At 54.7% G+C, this 19,230-nt stretch overlaps 10 protein-coding genes across 10 annotated transcripts; 3 read left to right on the forward strand and 7 right to left on the reverse strand.

Moving 5' to 3' along the window:
* Nucleotides 1-188: 188 nt before the first annotated feature.
* Nucleotides 189-1,688, forward strand: N7510_004422 (actin-related protein 3; the record flags this gene model as incomplete). The annotated part of the gene is made up of 4 exons (XM_056976348.1): nt 189-223; nt 292-314; nt 373-731; nt 792-1,688. The coding sequence occupies 4 exons, from the start codon at nt 189-191 to the stop codon at nt 1,686-1,688; spliced, it is 1,314 nt and encodes a 437-aa protein (XP_056836304.1).
* Nucleotides 1,689-2,136: 448 nt separating this feature from the next.
* Nucleotides 2,137-4,002, reverse strand: N7510_004423 (tRNA (uracil(54)-C(5))-methyltransferase; the record flags this gene model as incomplete). Its single annotated transcript, XM_056976349.1, has 1 exon — nt 2,137-4,002. One exon carries the CDS (start codon nt 4,000-4,002, stop codon nt 2,137-2,139), a length of 1,866 nt encoding a protein of 621 aa, XP_056836305.1.
* Nucleotides 4,003-4,040: 38 nt separating this feature from the next.
* N7510_004424 (mitochondrial 37S ribosomal protein uS5m) lies at nt 4,041-5,311 on the forward strand (the record flags this gene model as incomplete). Its single annotated transcript, XM_056976350.1, has 2 exons — nt 4,041-5,037; nt 5,094-5,311. 2 exons carry the CDS (start codon nt 4,041-4,043, stop codon nt 5,309-5,311), a joined length of 1,215 nt encoding a protein of 404 aa, XP_056836306.1.
* A 644-nt stretch (nt 5,312-5,955) lies between these two features.
* N7510_004425 (DASH complex subunit DAD3 family protein) lies at nt 5,956-6,600 on the reverse strand (the record flags this gene model as incomplete). The annotated part of the gene is made up of 2 exons (XM_056976351.1): nt 5,956-6,252; nt 6,376-6,600. 2 exons carry the CDS (start codon nt 6,598-6,600, stop codon nt 5,956-5,958), a joined length of 522 nt encoding a protein of 173 aa, XP_056836307.1.
* Nucleotides 6,601-7,178: 578 nt separating this feature from the next.
* Nucleotides 7,179-9,173, reverse strand: N7510_004426 (putative serine/threonine protein kinase (Nrc-2); the record flags this gene model as incomplete). Its single annotated transcript, XM_056976352.1, has 2 exons — nt 7,179-8,209; nt 8,267-9,173. 2 exons carry the CDS (start codon nt 9,171-9,173, stop codon nt 7,179-7,181), a joined length of 1,938 nt encoding a protein of 645 aa, XP_056836308.1.
* An 833-nt stretch (nt 9,174-10,006) lies between these two features.
* On the reverse strand, nt 10,007-10,381 carry N7510_004427 (uncharacterized protein; the record flags this gene model as incomplete). The annotated part of the gene is made up of 2 exons (XM_056976353.1): nt 10,007-10,271; nt 10,329-10,381. 2 exons carry the CDS (start codon nt 10,379-10,381, stop codon nt 10,007-10,009), a joined length of 318 nt encoding a protein of 105 aa, XP_056836309.1.
* A 414-nt stretch (nt 10,382-10,795) lies between these two features.
* On the reverse strand, nt 10,796-12,412 carry N7510_004428 (uncharacterized protein; the record flags this gene model as incomplete). The annotated part of the gene is made up of 1 exon (XM_056976354.1): nt 10,796-12,412. The coding sequence occupies one exon, from the start codon at nt 12,410-12,412 to the stop codon at nt 10,796-10,798; it is 1,617 nt and encodes a 538-aa protein (XP_056836310.1).
* A 635-nt stretch (nt 12,413-13,047) lies between these two features.
* On the reverse strand, nt 13,048-14,808 carry N7510_004429 (uncharacterized protein; the record flags this gene model as incomplete). The annotated part of the gene is made up of 1 exon (XM_056976355.1): nt 13,048-14,808. The coding sequence occupies one exon, from the start codon at nt 14,806-14,808 to the stop codon at nt 13,048-13,050; it is 1,761 nt and encodes a 586-aa protein (XP_056836311.1).
* A 504-nt stretch (nt 14,809-15,312) lies between these two features.
* N7510_004430 (uncharacterized protein) lies at nt 15,313-15,684 on the reverse strand (the record flags this gene model as incomplete). The annotated part of the gene is made up of 1 exon (XM_056976356.1): nt 15,313-15,684. The coding sequence occupies one exon, from the start codon at nt 15,682-15,684 to the stop codon at nt 15,313-15,315; it is 372 nt and encodes a 123-aa protein (XP_056836312.1).
* A 585-nt stretch (nt 15,685-16,269) lies between these two features.
* Nucleotides 16,270-19,055, forward strand: N7510_004431 (uncharacterized protein; the record flags this gene model as incomplete). The annotated part of the gene is made up of 4 exons (XM_056976357.1): nt 16,270-16,501; nt 16,663-17,123; nt 17,179-17,832; nt 17,883-19,055. The coding sequence occupies 4 exons, from the start codon at nt 16,270-16,272 to the stop codon at nt 19,053-19,055; spliced, it is 2,520 nt and encodes an 839-aa protein (XP_056836313.1).
* Nucleotides 19,056-19,230: the final 175 nt, after the last annotated feature.

Here is a 19,230-nt window from a genome sequence, read left to right on the forward strand (position 1 = left end):
ATCTGCTGCCCATCATTCACCCCCCGCCTTGTCTGCCTACCTTGTCTCTCTCTCTGCTTCATGCCACACCGGGCACACAACCCGATCAATTGATTCCGTCTGCCTATCCGACCTCAGTCTCTGTGGCCCTCTCGACTGCGACTGCTTCCAATTGTCGCTGACCGCCATCCCCCCTCTCCCAACCCGCCATGGCGTCCCAAACACCGGCCGTTGTCATGGACAAGTAGGTGGAGCTGCTGAACACACCATTAACTTGGGATTATGAGATGCTAACGTCTTTGATTTCCGCAGCGGCACCGGCTATTCGAAGCTTGGTAGGTGTCTCGAACTTGCTTACTCCCACCCAGGCTGACCATGGTGTGTTCACGTTAGGATTCGCCGGCAACGACTCCCCTTCCTTTGTCTTTCCGACCGCAATTGCCACCAAGGCCGGTGCTGGAAGCGCTGGAAGCTCCGGGAGCCGGCCGGCAGTTGGGAACAAGCCGTCGTTCCTGTCGAGCGGCGGCGGGGCCAGCTCGCACCTGTCCGGGAAGCGTGGAACCGAGGACCTGGACTTCTTTATTGGCGATGAGGCCCTGGCTGCAGGCAGTGGCCCTGGGTACGGCGTCAACTATCCCATCCGGCATGGACAGATTGAGAACTGGGACTATATGGAGCGGTTCTGGTCGAACTCCATCTTCAAGTACCTGCGTGTTGAGCCCGAGGATCACTACTTCTTGCTCACGGAGCCGGTAAGATACCCTCATTCTTCCCATTCGCTATCCAGACACTGATATTCACGGCCCCCGTAGCCGCTGAACCCCCCAGAGAACCGTGAAAACACCGCCGAAATCATGTTCGAATCGTTCAACTGCGCCGGTCTTTACATTGCCGTGCAAGCAGTACTGGCCCTTGCCGCATCGTGGACATCCTCCAAGGTAACCGACCGCTCACTAACCGGAACCGTGATCGACTCGGGTGACGGTGTCACGCACGTTATCCCCGTCGCTGAGGGCTACGTCATTGGATCTTCGATCAAGAGCATACCCGTCGCCGGCCGAGACATCACCTATTTCGTACAGAGCCTGCTGCGGGATCGCGGCGAGCCCGACAGCAGCTTGAAAACGGCTGAGAAGGTGAAGGAGGAGTACTGCTACGTGAGCCCGGATATCGTCAAGGAGTTTGCGCGGTACGACCGCGAGCCAGATCGCTTCCTGAAGCACACCGTCACCTCGCCCAACGGGCGCAGCGTCTCCATTGACGTCGGTTACGAACGCTTCCTGGCTCCCGAGATCTTCTTCAACCCCGAAATCTACTCGTCCGACTTCCTGACCCCGCTGCCTACCGTCGTCGACGGCGTCATCCAGTCCTCGCCCATCGACGTCCGGCGAGGCCTCTACAAGAACATTGTGTTGTCTGGTGGTTCGACCCTCTACAAAGACTTCGGCCGCCGTCTCCAGCGCGACATCCGGCACCTGGTCGATGCTCGTATCCGTGCCTCCGAGGCTCGCAGCGGCGGTGCCAAGAGTGGTGGTCTGGATGTGGCCGTTGTCACGCACAAGCGCCAGCGTCACGGCCCCTGGTTCGGAGGCAGCCTGTTGGGCCAGACGCCTGAATTCCGGAGTTACTGCCACACCAAGGCTGAGTACGATGAGATCGGCCCCAGCATCGTGCGGAGATTCGCGCTCCTCGGTGGCCCGGGAACGTAGAGGAGGATGATCACCCTCAAGACCTTTGTCAGCCTGTGCAGCCAGCTCTCTGTTCATAGCCAATAGTTTATTTCTTTCCGTGTGCTTTGCCGTCTCCGTGCTTCGTGGTCGTTTCAAAATGGTTCGGTGTCGTCTCTCAGCGTCTTGTATCGAGGCTCCAGGTAGATATCTATACGGAACTTGTTTGTTAGTTCTATGCTATGCCGCACTCAATAAACAGTAGGAAATTGTATATTCGAAGTGAAATTTTTCTCTAGGAACAAGATCCTGCATGATCCTTGGATATATATTTCTCATGGTCTACAATACAGAAACCCAACCCACCCAATGAATTGCTTTTATATTGCCGTTTCCATCACAGATAACGCCCGAGGCAATGCAAAATCGAGTTCAAACACACCATGTCAAAGATAACGGAAGTCAAGATATACAAGTCCATGCATCTAGATCAACTCGACTCCGCAGGAGCACCAGCAGCACCAGCGAGATTCAAGATCGCCACGCCCTCAACATGCCCCGTCTGCGGAAAGAAGTCAAAACCACGAATACTCTCAATATCATAGCGCACCCCAGTGGTCTGGTCACCCTGGACCATAACCGCGACGTCCCGAGCCTGCGTGTGAACATTGCAGCTGACGTAGACAACGCGGCGCGGCCCAAACGCAAGAAGCTGGCGGAGGAAGTCATCGGAGCAGCCCTTGCGCGGCGGGTCAATGACCAGCAGAGTCTGAAGAGCCGGGTAGGGAACATCCTTGAAGAGTACGGCGGCGTCTGCGGCGGCGAAGCCGGTGTTGGGGAGGGCGTTGGCACGGGCGTTCTCGCGCGCGGAGGCGATGGAGTCACCGGCGACATCGACGCCTAGGCTGGACTTGAAGAGTGGGGAGAGTGTGATCGTGAAGAGACCCGAGCCGGAGTAGGCGTCCAAGAGGTATTTGATCGGGCGGGGATCGTGCTCGTTGCCAGGCGGGATGGCTTGCGAGCGGATGTACTCTGTGAAGCCAGAGAGAATTGAATTGTTGTTTTGGAAGAAGGCGCCGGCTTTGTTGGTGAATATGTAGTCGTCGACATACTCTACCGAGGTGGCATTGTTGTCTGTAATACAACGCTTTTCCTCGACGTAGGTGTCGTGCTCGATGCGGATGACATCGCCTGTATCCGGGCCTGAAGTTTCATTTGTGGGCTGTGTCTCGGCGTCTGCACTTTTAGAAGCGTCTTCCTTGGGAACTCGAGTAGTCGACTCCCGCATCAGAAGAGTCGCACCCTTCTTGAAGGAGCGGATGGTCTCGGCGACTCGCTTCCTTTCACTCTTGAGCCCGCGTCGAACAATATCTGTCCCCAGTGGGCAGTCCTCAATGTCCATATCCGCGCGTCGGTTCTTGTATGTGAATCCAATGGGAGGCACCTGGACCTCAGCGGGTTCGTCGTCCTGTTTCTTGCCCTTTTTGCCACCTTTTTCAAAATGCGGCGTGAGCTTGGTACGGTATCCATATTTGAGGGGCGACGGGAACGTCTCTCCAATGGCAGGGACCAGCTCGGGAATCAAGCCCGAGAAGTTGGCGTAGGCCTTTTCCACAATGCGCCGCTTGTGAGCGAGTTGGTCCTCGTACGACATCATCTGGAGCTGGCAGCCGGAACATTTTCCAAAATAGCCACAGCCAATAAGGCTATCATTCCGCTGAGGCCCAGCATCAACTACCCGGACAAAGTCTGTGATGCTGTAGGACAGCGCTGGGAAATGCCTGATCACTTTGACTCGCGCCGTATCCCCCGGTACAGTGAAGGGAACCACAAAAACATGGTCTGCTTTCTCAGACAGGGCAAGACCGTCGCCAGTCGAGGATAGCTCGGATATCTTGACATCGATCTCGGTAAATGTCTCGGGGAGGGTGGGCTCGGATGTGGTGTCGTCGTTGGATTGGTTTTGCTCGGGCCGGCTTTGCTTGAGAAGGCGATCGATGTCGGCCTGGAGGACTTCGTCAAAGCCGTTGCTCTTGTTGCGCTGGACCTTGGCCTTCTTGCGCCTCTTGCCGTCGAACTGCTTCCCTGGAATGTTCGGCATTGTGGTGGGAAGAACTGGAGCACTGCTTGGAGGGGGGAAGGTCGAGACCAGGCGCAGTTGCACTCGAGAAAAAGAGCAACGAACAGCAAGACGCCAGACGGACGGACGCAGCGCAAACATGTACAAGTTGAAGAAATTATTCTGTCGCAACAAAATTAATTGAGAATGACCAAGAGCATCTGCGCCGCCTCGGATTGGCTCGTGGCTCACCGCCCGCGGCAAGAAATTCACCTTGGTGTTTTCGCTCTCTTCCATCTTTCCCCTGTTCAGCAGACAGCCTGGCCATTCTCACCATGAGTCTCGCCCGGCCAGCACGATGTCTGTTCTGCAGCTTCTCGCGGATAGCACCATCCAGCACGCGAGTGCCTCGACGCCAGTTCCACCCGACGCCGGCGCCGCTCGTGAACCGGAAACCCAAGTTCCCCAACATCAAGGCGGAGCTGAAGCCCGATGAATTCAAGCATTTCACCGACGAGGAAAAGGCTCAGCTGGCGAAAGAATATTCTCCTGCCCAGATGGCTGCCATTGAGGCCGGTGAGAAGGCTATCGACCCCGAGGACCTGGCCGAGCAGGCCCGGTCACGCGACGACCCCATGAAGTTCAAATACATGGACGACTTCTCTGTCGTCGAGCCCGGCATCGATCGACACCTCCGGGCGCCGAAGGAGAACTCAGAGTACAACCCCAAGTTCCGGACGGAGGACGACTTCGTCGAGGACTTTGGCCGCTTCTTCGCCAATATGCCGGACAACGCGTCGGGGGCCGATTTCATGCGTTTTGCCGAGTCGCTGCGGCTGACGGAGGGCAAGGAGAGCAGCGAGCTGGATCCGCACAGCGCGCTGGTGCCTGATCTGTTCGGGCCTGGCGAGACCATCTCCGAACCCCGGACGGAGGAGCGCAAGTCTGCAGCCGAGAAGGGCGAGAAAGAGCGCTCGTTGCAGGCCGAGGAAATGACGGAGGGTCTGAAGCGCCTGCTTCTCGCTACGGGCTACACCGAACGCCAAATTATGGATCTCCGCACCAAAACCCTCGTCTCCCACCACGTCGTCAACCAGACCCGTCTGGGCAAGGTCCGCCGCCACTACCGTCTGTCCATTGCCGGCAACGGCAACGGCCTGCTGGGCATCGGCGAGGCCAAGTCTGAAGAATCCAGTGATGCAAAGACTCAGTCGCGCTACCGTGCCATCCGCAACATGCAACCCATCTCCCGTTACGAGAACCGCACTATCTTCGGCGATGTCAAGGGCAAGTCTGGTGCTGTGGAGGTGCAGTTGATGCACCGTCCGCCAGGTTTGTCTCTCTTCTCCTCCCTAACTGTCTACACCATCACTGACACACTCGAACAGGCTTCGGTCTCCGCGTCCAGTACCTCATCTACGAAATGTGTCGCGCCGCCGGCATCTCCGACTTGTCGGCGCGGTTGGGTCGATCCCGGAACCAGATGAACACGGTCAAGGCCGCGTACCAGGCGCTCATGGCCCAGCGCGACCCGGAGGAGATTGCCCGTGCACGCGGCAAGAAGCTCGTGGACGTGCGCAAGGTATACTACGCCGGGAAGGTGTAGGCTTGTCCAGTCTAGCCATCTGGCATGTATATAAATGCCTCTCTATCCCTCTCTTCCTCTTCTTTTTCGTCATATGTGTTCATTTGCATGTCCTTGTACTTTTACTTATCTGTTGCAATATGAAAAAGCCAATACAGCCCTGGAAGATTTTAATCACTTGGAGGGTATCCATTGTTTCGTAACGTTACTAGGTAACTGCACGAGTGTTTGTTTGCCTGGGCACGATATAGAAGGACATCTTTCCTTTCCTTCTCTTCTTCTCTTCCCTGCCGTTATTTACCTCCTTTCCCTTCCCTTCCTCCCTTTCTTCCAAAGTCCTGTTCTTTCACCCAAAGAGTCCAGGATGTGGACAACGATGAAACAGTTCTCTTTCGGATTGCATACACCGCCAGGCTGTAAAACCTGTCGTCATATATCCGCTGTCGAGTTTCGGAGAAAATCTACGTCCACAAAGATGACCAAAGATGCCACATCAAGCTGTCAGAGACCTACACCAACTCCATCAACAGACACAAACCGTAACAACAACAAAGAAAGAAGTCCATTTCAACCCGGGTATAGTTATCATCAGTTATGTACGCCAACTCCCTAATCCACTCAATCAACCATCCATAAACATAAACACTCAAAATGACACAAAATAATCACTGAAACGACACATCCCCATCCCCATCATGCCGATACTCCTGATCCTGAAACTCCGTATGATCATGGTCTCCTCCCCGCTGCTGCTCCTGCTGTTGCTGCTGTTGCTCCACATTCTCATTCCAGATCTGCTGCTCCAGAACAATGCTATACACACTCGCCTTGAGCAGAGTGCACACGGTGGCGGTCTTGCGCTCGAGGAGGCGGAGACCGTCGAGTGTTAGGGAGGAAGGGGAGCCGGCGAGGATACCTAGTTTATCGGAGAGCTGGATTTGTTGAAGGGAGATAGCGTTAGCCTTTGTATTAGAACAGAGCTCGGATCTCAAAGGAAGTGGAAGGTGGAAAGAGACTGTGTCGTTGAAAAAAAGTAGTAGGGGTGGTGGTCTAAGACCAAAAAAGGATCAAATCAATTCGCTCACCTGGTTCACATTCCCCAGCAGCCGTGTATACTCATCCAGCACCTCCTGCTCCAGATCAGAGACAAGATTGTCAGGGCCTAGCAGGGGATTGTTGGGGCGGCGGTGCGAGGCGTCTGGGTCGTGGATGGAGTGCAGGGACGAGGATTGTGGGAGCGGAGGTGAGGTCGAGGGGTCCTCGATGAAGGAGTCGTGGGTGTCGCCGTCGTCAGGGGCGAAGGCAGACATTTTTTTTGGATTTGTGGAAGTGTTGCGGTTTTTGGCAGGTCGGGAAGTTGACGTGACGTTGTCAGGAACGCGTGGGAAATACTGGTGGGGGTAAACATCGGGACTCGTCTGTCCCCGCCAACCATTGATTCTTTTAACTACAACAATCCGTGATGAAGAAAAATGGGAGGAGAAATTGATTCAACACAAAGCCAGTACAGTGAAATGCTAACAGCAAAGAAGAGCACACCCGAAAACATAAAGAAAAATGAAAAATCCCGTAACGCCGCCCGCTGCAATAGAACAGAAAGAGCAGAGGTATACCGCATGTTTTTCACACAACAATATCATAGGAATGCAAAGACAACCCAGCGGGGAATCCAAGTAAAACCAGGCGGAAACGACGGAAAAAGAAACGATGCGAGATGCGAAGGTGGAAATGGCAACAACAGAGACCAAGAAGAGAAAAAGCCCAATGCAATAGATCCACTAACAAACAAAAAAAGACGGCGCTCCGTACACCCGGCAAGGTTTGCAAGTGAACGATCCGAATACAGTCGTCAAGGGGCATCACGATCATCAATAATGAGCCGATGCTGTTACATGTCTCCCTCGTGGTGGAGAGTGACGCTGTTGAACTCCTCAAACGGATCATTGAGCTCGCCATTCGGAGTCACCATGCCCGAGTCTAGCGGCACGCCCTTCATCTTGGTCGTGCTGGTGCCGCCAATATCCACGCTGCCACTCTCCTTGACATTGCGGAAGTTGACCGTGTCTGTGCCGGCGCGGCCCTGGTGCGGGATCATGGGCGGCTTCATGTGACGAATCAGTGCCCACTGGGTCGTCCGGAAGAACGCGTGCGTCTTCACGTCACTGGCCCCAGCACGGGCACCGAGACGCTTGGTCTCGTCCTTGATCAGCAGTTTGCGAATCAGGGACTTGCATAGCGCGGAGGTCTGTTGCGTGTTGGAGTCGGGGAATGACACCTCGTCTCGCAAGATGCTCGCGAACGTGGCATTTCGGTTCTTGCCCTTGAAAGGCGTGGTGCCGTACAGCATCTCGTAGATCAAGATACCCAGCGTCCACCAATCGACAGCGCTGGTGTGGCCGCAGCCCTTGATCACTTCGGGTGCGATATACTCTTCCGTGCCGACAAACGAATTCGTACGGAAGTCGGCAATGCAGGACTTGGTGTCAATGGTGGGCAGCGAGGTAGTCGAGTTACCGCCGTTTCGTGCCGGAATCATGGTCGGTGCTCCTCCGGGTCCGGATTGTTTCGAGAGATCGAAATCTGAAAGCATGATATGGCCGGACTGGTGAAGGAGAATGTTCTCTGGTTTTAAGTCGCGATAGATGAATCCCATGAGATGGAGATACTCCAATGCAGCAGTCACCTCAGCAGCGTAGAATCGGGCAGCGTCCTCGGAGATGGTCTTTCCAGGGCGAGTTTGCAGGGTTCTGAAGAACTCGCCACCACTGCAGTACTCCATGCAGAGATACAGATAATCTTCTGATTGGAAAGAGTGGTAGAGGGTGACGATGAATGGATGATTGCTCGTAGCCAGAATCTCTTGTTCGGCTAAAGCACGCTTGATCTTGTTGCGCTTGATCATTTCCTTCTTGCTCAGGACTAATTAGAAGTCAGTGGCTGTCTTCTGCGGCAGTAATCATAAGAGAAAAAACTCACCCTTCATGGCATAGAGGCGGCTAGACTTCTTCTCGCGCACCAGGTAGACTTTCCCGACATCACCCTTGCCGATCAACTTGATCTTATCAAAACTGGCCGGCCCCACTTCCACATTGCGGACTTTGATAGAATTTGAGCTGTAGGTTCGACGGAACGAGAGACTGTTGAGATCGCTTCCGAGATTACTTTCCGATGCGGCGGAAGGAATGGCCGAGACAGCGGCGGTCTTTTCGCTCCTCGAAGCAGCCAGGCTGATCTTGGGAATGGGACCTGGATGTTCCACGAGAGGCTCCTTGCCAATATCAGCCGTCTGAGGCCGCCCGTCGCCCTGGCCACTGACGAACATGCCCTGGGCATTGGGAGCCGACGCGACACGTCGCAGTTTCCGTGCTAATTCCTCCTTGTTGGCGGTGGTGGCCTGCTCCACCGCCGAGACCCCGTCGACCTGCAACTCGGGTGTATCAGGAGGTGAGGAGGGGACAGAGCCTTCATTCCGGTGTCGCAACGCCGGCTGGCCCTGGTGGGCAAAGTATGGGTTCGCTGTAGCGGTCGGTGAGACACCATCATCCAGAGGGTTGCCCTCGCTGGCAACCGTTGTTGAGCGATTGCGACCAATGGCGGGGAGGAAGCGAGACTGCCGGAAAGGCGATTTGGATTCCAATTTGGACGGACTGGCGGTAGGGCCTTCCTTTTCGCGTTCTCGTTCATGACTGCTGCCCGGGCTGTTGGCGGAGGAATGGCTGCTGGAACTGTTGATGCGAAAGAAGTTCTTGATTCTTGTCGGCAAATGGGCCGACTCGGCGGAGTGTTTGCGGGACGGCAGGGACAGGCCCGGGAAATTCCCGCGCTTCTCGTTCGTCTTGTCAGTTGTCATCGCCGGGGGACTCGAGGCGAATAACTGGGTCATGGTCGGTAGGGTTGATGTCGAATCAGTCGCCGGAAAAAAAGAGGCACCACACGAAGATCCCAAACGAAGGACAATAAAAGATACAAGGGTAGGGGGCGGTGGCTTGTGCAAAGAATGGTGATAGGGTGGTCCCGGCTAAACTGCAGCGGACACGGGGCAAGCGGGGGATTGACACGCAGAGACGAAAGTCGGGGAATGAGAGCAGTCCACCCAAAAGAATGGCAGAACAGAGACCGCGAGGGCTGCACTCATAAGCAGGACAACATGTCAGATCGGGCGACCAGGTGCAGAGAATGAGAAGCGATGGTCACCGTGAGAGGCGAAAGAGAAGTGGAAGGGACGTGAGTGGAGAAGGGCGACGTGGAGGCCTGGCTAATTAGTCATCCGGAATTTGCCTGCAATGACGAGTTATTCTGGTCTTCTTCGTCTTCTGCTTCCACGGAGTGAGAGCGAAATAAGCAGACTGTGCTACTATGCTGGATTTGGAGGGGAGAATTATGCCATGTGGTGCCACCAGAATTTCTACGGAGTAAAACCGGTGGTGGCGATACGTTCGCCTTCGCCATCCATGGATCCGACAAGGGGCAGGTCCGGTCAGGTGATGGGGCTTATCGATAAACGTCAAGGTTCCTAACAGTAGAGATAACAAAACAATAATCATCGAACAGTCGGGGGGAATGTCTAACATGGCACTCGTAGCGGAGTGGCCACACCGTTACCAATGAAGAGCTCTTCGCTCGGCCAAAGGGGAAAAAATAAAGAAAGCCTATGTTCAACGTGAACCTCTCAAATCAACGCCCACTCTGGTATCCGTCAGTCCATTTGGTCCGTCTCTAGAGACTCGCCGCCACAGGGGCTCTCTCATGAGGCCAGACGGCGGGGCAGGCATACACATGTACCTTGCTCTCCCCTACAATAGCGGGTGCCGTGTGAACCGGGCTCCCGGGCCGGGCAGGGAACGACGCCAACATGTGGAGCCCACCGGTTCGGATGCGCGGGCTTGAAGATCCATCCTGGCCGAAGCTAGGGCGGTTGATAGGAGCCCAGTGAATCGAGTATTTATCGTTTTTGAAGTCGCACATCGGGTTCGTCGCAGTGCTGCCCGATGTCAGTAGCTACCTCCCTGATGCGCCGGCGAAGCAGATCCATTCTCACCTGGTCTCGATGTGCTCCACGATCTCCTCATTCTCGGGGTTGCCCTGGTCCATCTCATCTGCTTCGCCTATGGTGTCATGTTTACCGTCGCTGTCACCGCTTTCCGAGCCACTGCCAACCTATGTTAGTCGCTGCCTGATGCCATGACGGGGGAATCCATTATTACCTGAGTAGCTCGTCCTCATCTTCGCCATCCCCAGCGTCCACCTCATATTCACAATCTCGGACGTCCACCTCATCTGCTTCACTGGCGTCGGATTCACGGATGTCGAAATTATCGAAGTTACTGCCGTTTCACGTTAGTTGGTTTCGATGCAATGGGAGAGCAAATGGATCCTCACCCGAACTCCTCAGCCTCCTCATCTTCAAGATTGCCATCTTCTGGCTCGTGCCTTTCGATTGACTGGTAGATGCTGCAACTCTCAAGGTCAGGATGGCTCTCGGATGAAATTGACGTGGTAGACTTACTAGTTCGAGCCGACCAACCCCTCAGCACCAGTCGTTACCGGCAACACATCGCCCGGGTCGCTCACCGTCTCCTCGTTCTCGCTCTCACGAATGGAGGACAGAATCGTGCTGCCAAAGTTCCGAGGCACGGTATTGCCCCAGTTTCCAGGTGCACCAATTGTCTGGGGAACAAACCCTTCATCCACTGGGAAGTTCATATTCATGGCATCCTCGTGCGTGCCGTCCTCGTCCTCGACATTGAAATCATCCACAGAGCTGCGAGAGTTCACCAACCGTCTGCTGTCTAGCTCCATAGAACCCATTTGCTCCTGGGACTGCGGCTCTGTGCCAACAGGGCCATCAATATTTTGATTTCCATAAGCCCCAGACAAGACCCCGGTAGTGCTAAGCGCAGAACCATGCTGAACCCCAGTGGTACCAGGCAGGATTCCAGGAAATGGCCCGGCGGTTGGTCCTTGCTCATTGCCAATAACCTCGAGCGGTCCAGGCTCAAACTGCAACCATGTGGCCATCTCATCGAACTGCCCTCGGTCTCGGACATGTTGCAATCGCAGCGCGGTGAAATTCCAATCCCTCCCTGCACCCGGGTCCATCGCCTGCTGCCGATCCATGGCAGATACGGTGACATGGGCTCGACTAAAGCCCCGAAAGGCATACAGACTCATGGTGCGAATCAGATCCCGTGCGTAGTGCCGCAAGCACTGCAGTATCAACCTGTGCTGATTATCTTGCCAGGTTGGCTGAAGCACCACTCCATGCTGCTGTGCCAGTTGAGTGGTGTCGGTAAACATGGCGGCCTGAAGCAGGTTGGGGTTGACATAGCTTGCTGTCGTTCCTGCCGGCTGGGGTGTGGTGAAGCTGGTCGCATTGGCTGTCGTTGGTGCCCAATTGTCCCGTGAATAGCTTTGAGCATCTGGTCTTTGACCAGGCACTTGAGACCAATCAGGCCAACCGTCGCCACCAGCTTCGGGGAGAGGAGCCATGTATGCGGCACCATTTGCTTGTGCGGCAACCTGTGTCATTGTCCGAAAAGGAATGGGATTTACGCCAAGCACCTCTGAGGGCGTCAAAGCAGTTTGCGGTAGGGTTTGTGTCTGCGAGGAAACGATGATTGGGGACTGTACTAGGGCGGTGGTGCTCAGAGTAAGAGGTGGGAGTATCTGGGCCTGCATTGGCGCGAACTCAGGTGCATATGGTCCCAAGTATTCCAGTTGACTTCCATGTTCGGTCACACCCGCACGCTGAAAAGGATTGCCATGCTGCGAGGTGTTATGACGAACCTGGGTATGTTCGCCAGCGCTCTCGGTGGTCGTGGAGGTCTGGCCCTGCCAATTCTCAGATAGATTGTGATCATGAGTCGGGATATTGTTGGGCTGCATTGGAACAATCTTGCCTCCGGCAGTGACTCGCTGGTGCCTTGGAGACGAATGTTCTAGCAGAAAACGCGCAAACCCCGCGTCAGTTGCGCCGAGGGTTGTCTTGGAGGAAGATTTTTTGTCGTTGGCCCTCGGCCGGCAGCGCGTTTTTGGCTTCGGTGTCGCGGTCTGGTGCGGTCGCGACGACTTGGCTGCTTTGCCTGACGACTGGTTCGAAGGACTTTCAGAGAGAACTGACATCTTGCTTTGTTTAGGACCTAACAGCCCCCCTGGACGCACATGGTCAGCCACGCCTTTCTTTCTCCTGCGAGAACAGTGAGGAGGGTAAATCCCGGTCATGCAAAGCGATCATCAGAGTCTGTGTTCAGGTCCTCACGATTCGTGAGGAATGCTCGGCTGCACATGAATCCCCGGGCTCGGGATACCCGTGGGCGTTTTGATATTGATATTGATCCACAGGGGTGCAAGACGGTGAAGGAAGCCGCGTCGAGAGCATAAAAGGAACACTTACAGTCTCTCGCTTGTTTGGTCCAGTTGCAGTGGCTAATTGTTGAATCCTGGCGCAGAGCCAACAGTGTTGGGATGGCATACTTCATCATGCTGGTGAGTGAGGACTTACTGGTCAAGAGAAAAGAAAGAGTTGGGTTCGGCTCGGGGGTTGAGATGATTGTGACGGTGGGAGGAAGGAACGGTGGGAAGGTGGGAAGAAAGGAAGGAAATGAGGCAGAGAGAGGCAGAGGAAGGAAGGTACCAACAAGATGTCCGGCAGGCACCACCGCCAGATTAGGGCTACGATGGATATCGGATATCAAACGAATTTCCTTCCTTCATTGGCCTAGCATTAAACCTATTACACCCCCCAATATCACATCGGATCAGATACTCTCTCGCACTTTGACTGGCTTCAGGCTACTATGGATCCTCCATTCCTCGTCATTCTCCTCATCAAAAGCAGAGCGGGGATGTGGCTGACCCATCGAGTGAATGTTCTCGATTTCCTTGCTCTGCTGGCCCATCTCCCAGCTTCCGAGCCGCTCATGGCCCTGGACGATAAATCCACCGGCCGTCATTTCACCATTCGCATGTTCATCGGCCGTCTTTGAGGTGCCCCATATAGGGTGGCGGAAGGTGACGTCCGTATCGCTGGCCAGCTTGTTAGTACCCTTGAAGCCTCCCAGACTCGACCTCTGGCCGCCCTCTCCGCGCTTGCGGAAATGCACACCACACGCAAGCAGGCCGATCACCGTCAGCAGACCGATAGCAACCAGCGTGATGACCGCACCGATCACGCCAGCCACGGCGGGAGCCATGCGTTTCTTCTGCGTCGAGTCGCCCAGAACACCCTTGCAAAAGATAGACTCCGACTTGCACAGGGTACACCACTGCTGGGTTGAGTCCACGGCAAACGTCTCAATTTCCTCGCGGAACTCGTTGTAAGGAATGAAGTCCCGGCTCGGGCCGTGTCCGAAGAGCGGATAGGACCTCCACACGGTGTCGTTGCTGGTGCCATTGTGCAGGAAGAACCGCACAAACAGGCCCTCACTGTTTGGATATGACGGGACGTCGCTGTCGTCGTAGCTGTACAGCTCAAAGACGAGCGACCCGCCTCGGACAGGCCGGGAGAAGAAGTTGGCTTGTTGTTCAGTTGCCAGTCCCAGTAGAGACGCCAGAGCAACGGCCGGCTCGTCGCCGCCGAACAGCATGGTCATCATCTGCTCGCTGCCCTGGCTTTGGATGTTGGTATCGAATGCTTGCAAGATGCTCGAAGCCAGCGTCTGACCAGCGATGGACGTCACGTTGGATTGCAATTCAGATGAGGAAGAGGTTTGGCTGTTCGTGGCCCAGATGTATTGGTCTGCCAGCCATCGCGCAAGCGCGACATCTCCCACATTGATCGCTTCCATCAGAGTGTCGTTGTGCACAGCCTCGTACTCGAGGTACTCGCCAATCTCCACGGCATTCGGGTACGAGGCGGAGTTTATATCATATACCTCAGACATGGCCCTTCTCCACACATTCATATAAAACGGTGCGAACCACTCTGTCAGTTCGAATGCCTCAGCGGTATGCAGATAGTCGTTGTCTGAAGCTTGGTGCATGGGGCACTTCGCCTGACCAGCCAGTGCCAGAGAGTGCGGATCTTCCGAATCCATTGTGACGATTAGCGGATACTGATATCCATTGAGCGGGTACGCGGACTGAGACCCATTGGACAGTTGCGACGTCAGATCAGAGTATGGCGAACCCAACGATTGACCAAGCGGTGGGTAGAGACCCTGCATGAAGGCCTGGGCGGATGCAAGGACAAATTGCTCAGGCGTAGAGAAGGCGTTGACTTCCAGCGAGTCCAACATATTCGGTTCGATGTTTTGGATCCCCGTTCCTGCAGCATTGGACATTCCATATTCCACATATCGGGCACGGAAGGCCGATCCTGCGGTGTAGAGTGCGCTGGCGCCGTACTCGGTCAGGACTCGTGCTCCGGGCGACGCCAGTGCCTTGGGGGTGCTGTCTCCGTAGAGCGTGTAGGAGAAGACCCCCCATATCTTCTCGGAAGAGTCCTGCGCTGCAGCCAATGCAGATACCTGTAGGATCAACGCGGCGGTGGTGAGGAAGATGGGCCGATTCGTCAACATGGCGGCGGCTTAGACCATTAGATAGGAATTGGCTCTAGGCGACGCAGTTGAATATCGATACTGAGGGCACGAGAGAAGAACTCTTGATATGCTAACTACAGAGAATTTGTGCGGGTACGGGACGTAATAAGAGAAGGCCAGGCTCAAGGAGTCAAGCGTGGGCCCCTGGAAAACACGATAGAGAAAGAGTGACTGGGAAAGGTTCCATGGATACACCTTTGGGTACCCTGAAAACGGAAACATATTAGGGCCTTCACTGGTGCATCTAGATTTCGAGCTGATAATCGGTCTCGAGAGCGTCAGTTTAGGGTTTAGGCTTTCGGGAGCTTCGGGAGCAGAGGGCAAGCCTCTTGACGACATGCAAATGAAGACGAATCAATTTCATACTGTCCGTTAATGATTGCAGAAATCCAGTCTCCTGGTAAATATCAAAGACAAGATCAATAGAACTGCCAAACGGCAGGAAATCGAAGGATCCCTGTGCCTGTCCACACACTTCACGCTTCACGAGGGAGCAATGATCGGAATCGGGTGCGAGGAGTAAACCTTGGTTCTCAGATGAAAGAATGACAGCTCGTGTAAAGCAAAAGTAACATTCTGAAGCCAGGGCTGCTTTGAGTTGAAACTTGGTCGTGGATCCAGGGTCGATGACGCGCACAAATGATCTGCGGTATAGATTGGGCGTGGGTAGGGGTCACGAAGCTGTGGTGGATCCCACCCTACTACACCGATAGATTCTTGGCAAATTTTAGGAACAGAGCCTCTTACAAGTATTAGCAGTTGAGCACAGAACGAGAAAACCTGGGAGTGAACGGTTGCCAAATGCGGAGTTCGACCTTGTTTGCCTGAGGCAGCAATATATAACGAAAGTGCCATTGCTTCATGACCATCACATCTCCTTGAGGAACGTAAATATATACACAATCACTCTGTAGATTACTGGAGAACGGAGGATGGGCACATTGTCAATGGCTGTTTGTGCTCTTGACTTCAGGATGAATGAACCGGATAGTCTTGCTATACGAATCCATACGGAATCCAACACCTTGGTAGTATTTATAAAGGGGAGCATGAGCTGTGAATCAAAGTCATTCAAAATATTTAAGGTTTTAAATACTTCTGTGGTTTTTGTCAATATTCAATGGGACCTTTCTCTGCAAGGAAGTGCGTTGTTCATAGTTCCTGAGATATACTTGTAGGGACATGGTGAAAGTCCAAGCAGAGAATGCCCCTGATACCACGTTTTGTTTACTTCTCTCACTTTTTCCCAACAGACATCACCACAACAACTCCCCCCTTTTCCACGCCCTTCACCCCATCACTATGATTCCTCAGCCTTTTACGAGCATGCGTAAACCTCGTCTCTGGACGGACCACGAAGCTCCACCGCTTCCCGGCAGAACCTCTTACTGCCTCCCACCGCCATATCCACCGCCAGGCAGAACCCCCGCCAATCACAGCATGTGTCCCCGTCGCCGAAAGAGACGGGATTCACCGCCTGCTCCCCCCAAAACCCCCAAGTCCGAGCCCTACGAACGTGCCCTTATTTCCTTTTCAGACCCAGCAGACTGGTACAACTTCCCTCCCCAGCGCGTCTTTTCTCCTGACTCCCCGATGGTCGAGACTCGAGGCTCGAGGCCATCTATTGATGGCCAGGAAAACCTGCCAACCTCTTTTGAGGATCACGATCACGGTAAGTTCTCGCGCCCGACCGAGTTTCTTGTCGCTCTTTTGTCGCTGCAAGCTCGGTCGGACTATTCCCATGCCTCAACTACCCCCTCCCCCTCCAGCTGCTGCGCGTGGTCCTGGACGATTTTATGAACGTTGCCGTCTAACATTGACCTTGCTCGGCAGTCGATCAAAAGCCTGCTCACCCTCTCGAGGACGACGACCATGGCGCCGCCTCGCCGGCCAAAAAGCGCCGGATTGACTCGGGACCAGGCGACCAACTCGCAACCTCGGGACACGAAGTCTTGACTGATCACCAGGCTGCTGACAACACTTTGGTAAGGAAATTTGCCACTCCTCTGGGCGACCGAGATATTGACTCCCTACAACAGGCCGAAAATGGACCAGGTCAGCTCGAGGCCTCTCCCGGTGCGACTGCAGATCAGATCTCTAGCTCAAACATCAGTCCCGACGTAGCGACAATAATCTCAGAGATCATGGATCATACCGAGCGCCAGGAAGAAACCGTCGCGCTGGGCCCGCAGGAAATTCCCTCTTCGGGCGACTTCCCTGGCGCCCGCGGATATGCCTTTCTCAAGGCCAACTCACATCTGAAGATCCAAAGTCTCCCTATTCTGGACAACCTGGTAGGTTTACGCGACCATAATACTTGTTTGCTTTGGTACTCATTCCAACCTTTAGTCTACTCAAATCCTCTCCTTCCTCGCTAAAAACACTTACCAAGACCTCGCCGCGATGGTGTCCGAACCGGATTCCGAAAATGGCCAAGCCTATGCGACCATGCGCTCGTTATTCGACCACACCAAGCGTGTGTACACCGTCCGACACTCCTTTCTTCTGCCCTCGGATATCGAGATCACAGATCCCTCTCAAGTAGATATCATCCGGAAGGCCAACATGGCCTCGTTTGTGTCGAGCATCTTCGGATCTCAAGAGGTTGGCTTCCATGAGCTGAATGAGCATTTCCTGGACGTCTTTGTGCCCGAGGGCGGTCGCCTGCTGAAGGTTCAGGGCGCTCTGTATCTCGAACTCAAGACGCAGACTTTCATCTCGGCCATGAACACCAAGGATCGCACCAGAACGGAGCTGCTGTACCAACTTTTCCCAGATGATATGGATCAGCGATTGCTGGCGAGACGTCCGGGTACACGGCAGTTGGCTCCCAGCGAAGTTGACTTTGTCAACCGCGCAACTTCCCGCCGCGACATTCTTCTCAGCGATGTCAATAACGAGGAAGCTTTGAGAGCGTTGCCGGACAAATACCACTGGGAGGATTTCCTTCGCGATCTTAGTTCATACATTGCGAAGAACTTCGATGCCATCAATACCCAACAGGTTCGTATGGATGATGCTCCTACATTGACATAACCTCTAATCAATCACAGGGAAAGAAAGTCGTGAAAGGTCGCCAGCCCTCGAGCTCCAATGGTGATGCACAAGAGTCCCCAACCTACCAGGGCCAGTTCTCGGCCAATCAGCAAGTGGAGGTCCCCGTGGATAAAAACATGCACAGTGACCTCGTCGCCCGCGCTGCTCGCGCAGCCCAGATTGCTCTGCAGGGCCATCGGCTTCAGCGCTCTCAGCAGCAACAGCAGCAGCAGACACAGCCCCAGGCCAGTCAGACGTCGACCCAAACCCAACCCCAGCAGACATCACAGCCTCCCAGCCAGCACGAGAGCCCGTACCTCCAAGGCTATACCGCTGCCCAGCAACCATCACCCGCTTCACAACACTTCCAGCACAGCCCTACGCCGCCGGGTGGATATCAGCAGCAACAGCCGTCGCACCAACTGACCTTCCAGCAGAGTCCGTTGCAGGCGAATTTTCAACAGTACCAGCCCAATGCTGCGACGGCCATGCAGGCACGACAGAACGGCATGTCAAACCATGGATACATGCCAGGCATCCCTCACTACACTCAGTCACAGCCTACTCAGGTTCTCTACGAGCGTGCTCGCATGGCCGCGTCTGCCAAGTCGTCTCCGGCTAGTCGGCGGACCGGCCTGCCCAGCCAACGCCGCCCTTGGACCATGCATGAGGAGAACGCGCTGATGGCTGGACTGGACCGGGTGAAAGGACCTCACTGGAGTCAGATTCTGGCGATGTTTGGTCCTGGCGGAACTATCAGCGAGGCCCTGAAGGATCGCAACCAGGTGCAACTCAAGGACAAAGCACGCAACCTCAAGCTGTTTTTCCTCAAGAGCGGAATCGAGGTGCCGTACTACCTGAAATTTGTCACGGGTGAACTCAAGACTCGCGCGCCTCTTCAGGCCGCCAAGCGGGAGGCCCGGGAGCGACAGAAGAAGCAAGGTGAAGAAGACAAGGCCCACGTGGAGGGCATCAAGGGCATGATGGCGCTGGCTGGCGCGCACTCCTCGCAGTCCGGACATGAGATGTCGGCATCGCCTAGCCTGCCGCCCGACACGGGCAGCCAAGGTGTGTTTGATCAAACGGCGGAACAGAACCTGATGCAGACGCTCAGCCAGGAAGTGCACGGCAGTCAGTATGCGCCATCACAGTCGGACCACCTGGACCCCAGTCTGCAGATGGGCCAGTAGTTGATTTTTTCTTTTTTTCCCTCTTTCAGCATGGCGGAGTTTGAAAAACCGGGGGAGTTGAGGATATTCTTGTACTATGGAATTTGTTTCTTTTCTTTTCTTTCTTTTTCCCTCTTGTTTTACTATGGCGTCTATCCGGGAGGACAGATACTGTTTCTGTACGAGTACATAGCGA

This window comes from Penicillium lagena, assembly GCF_028827675.1.
Source record: "Penicillium lagena strain IBT 129212 chromosome Unknown utg000002l_segment0_segment0, whole genome shotgun sequence".
NCBI classification, from domain to species: domain Eukaryota; kingdom Fungi; phylum Ascomycota; class Eurotiomycetes; order Eurotiales; family Aspergillaceae; genus Penicillium; species Penicillium lagena.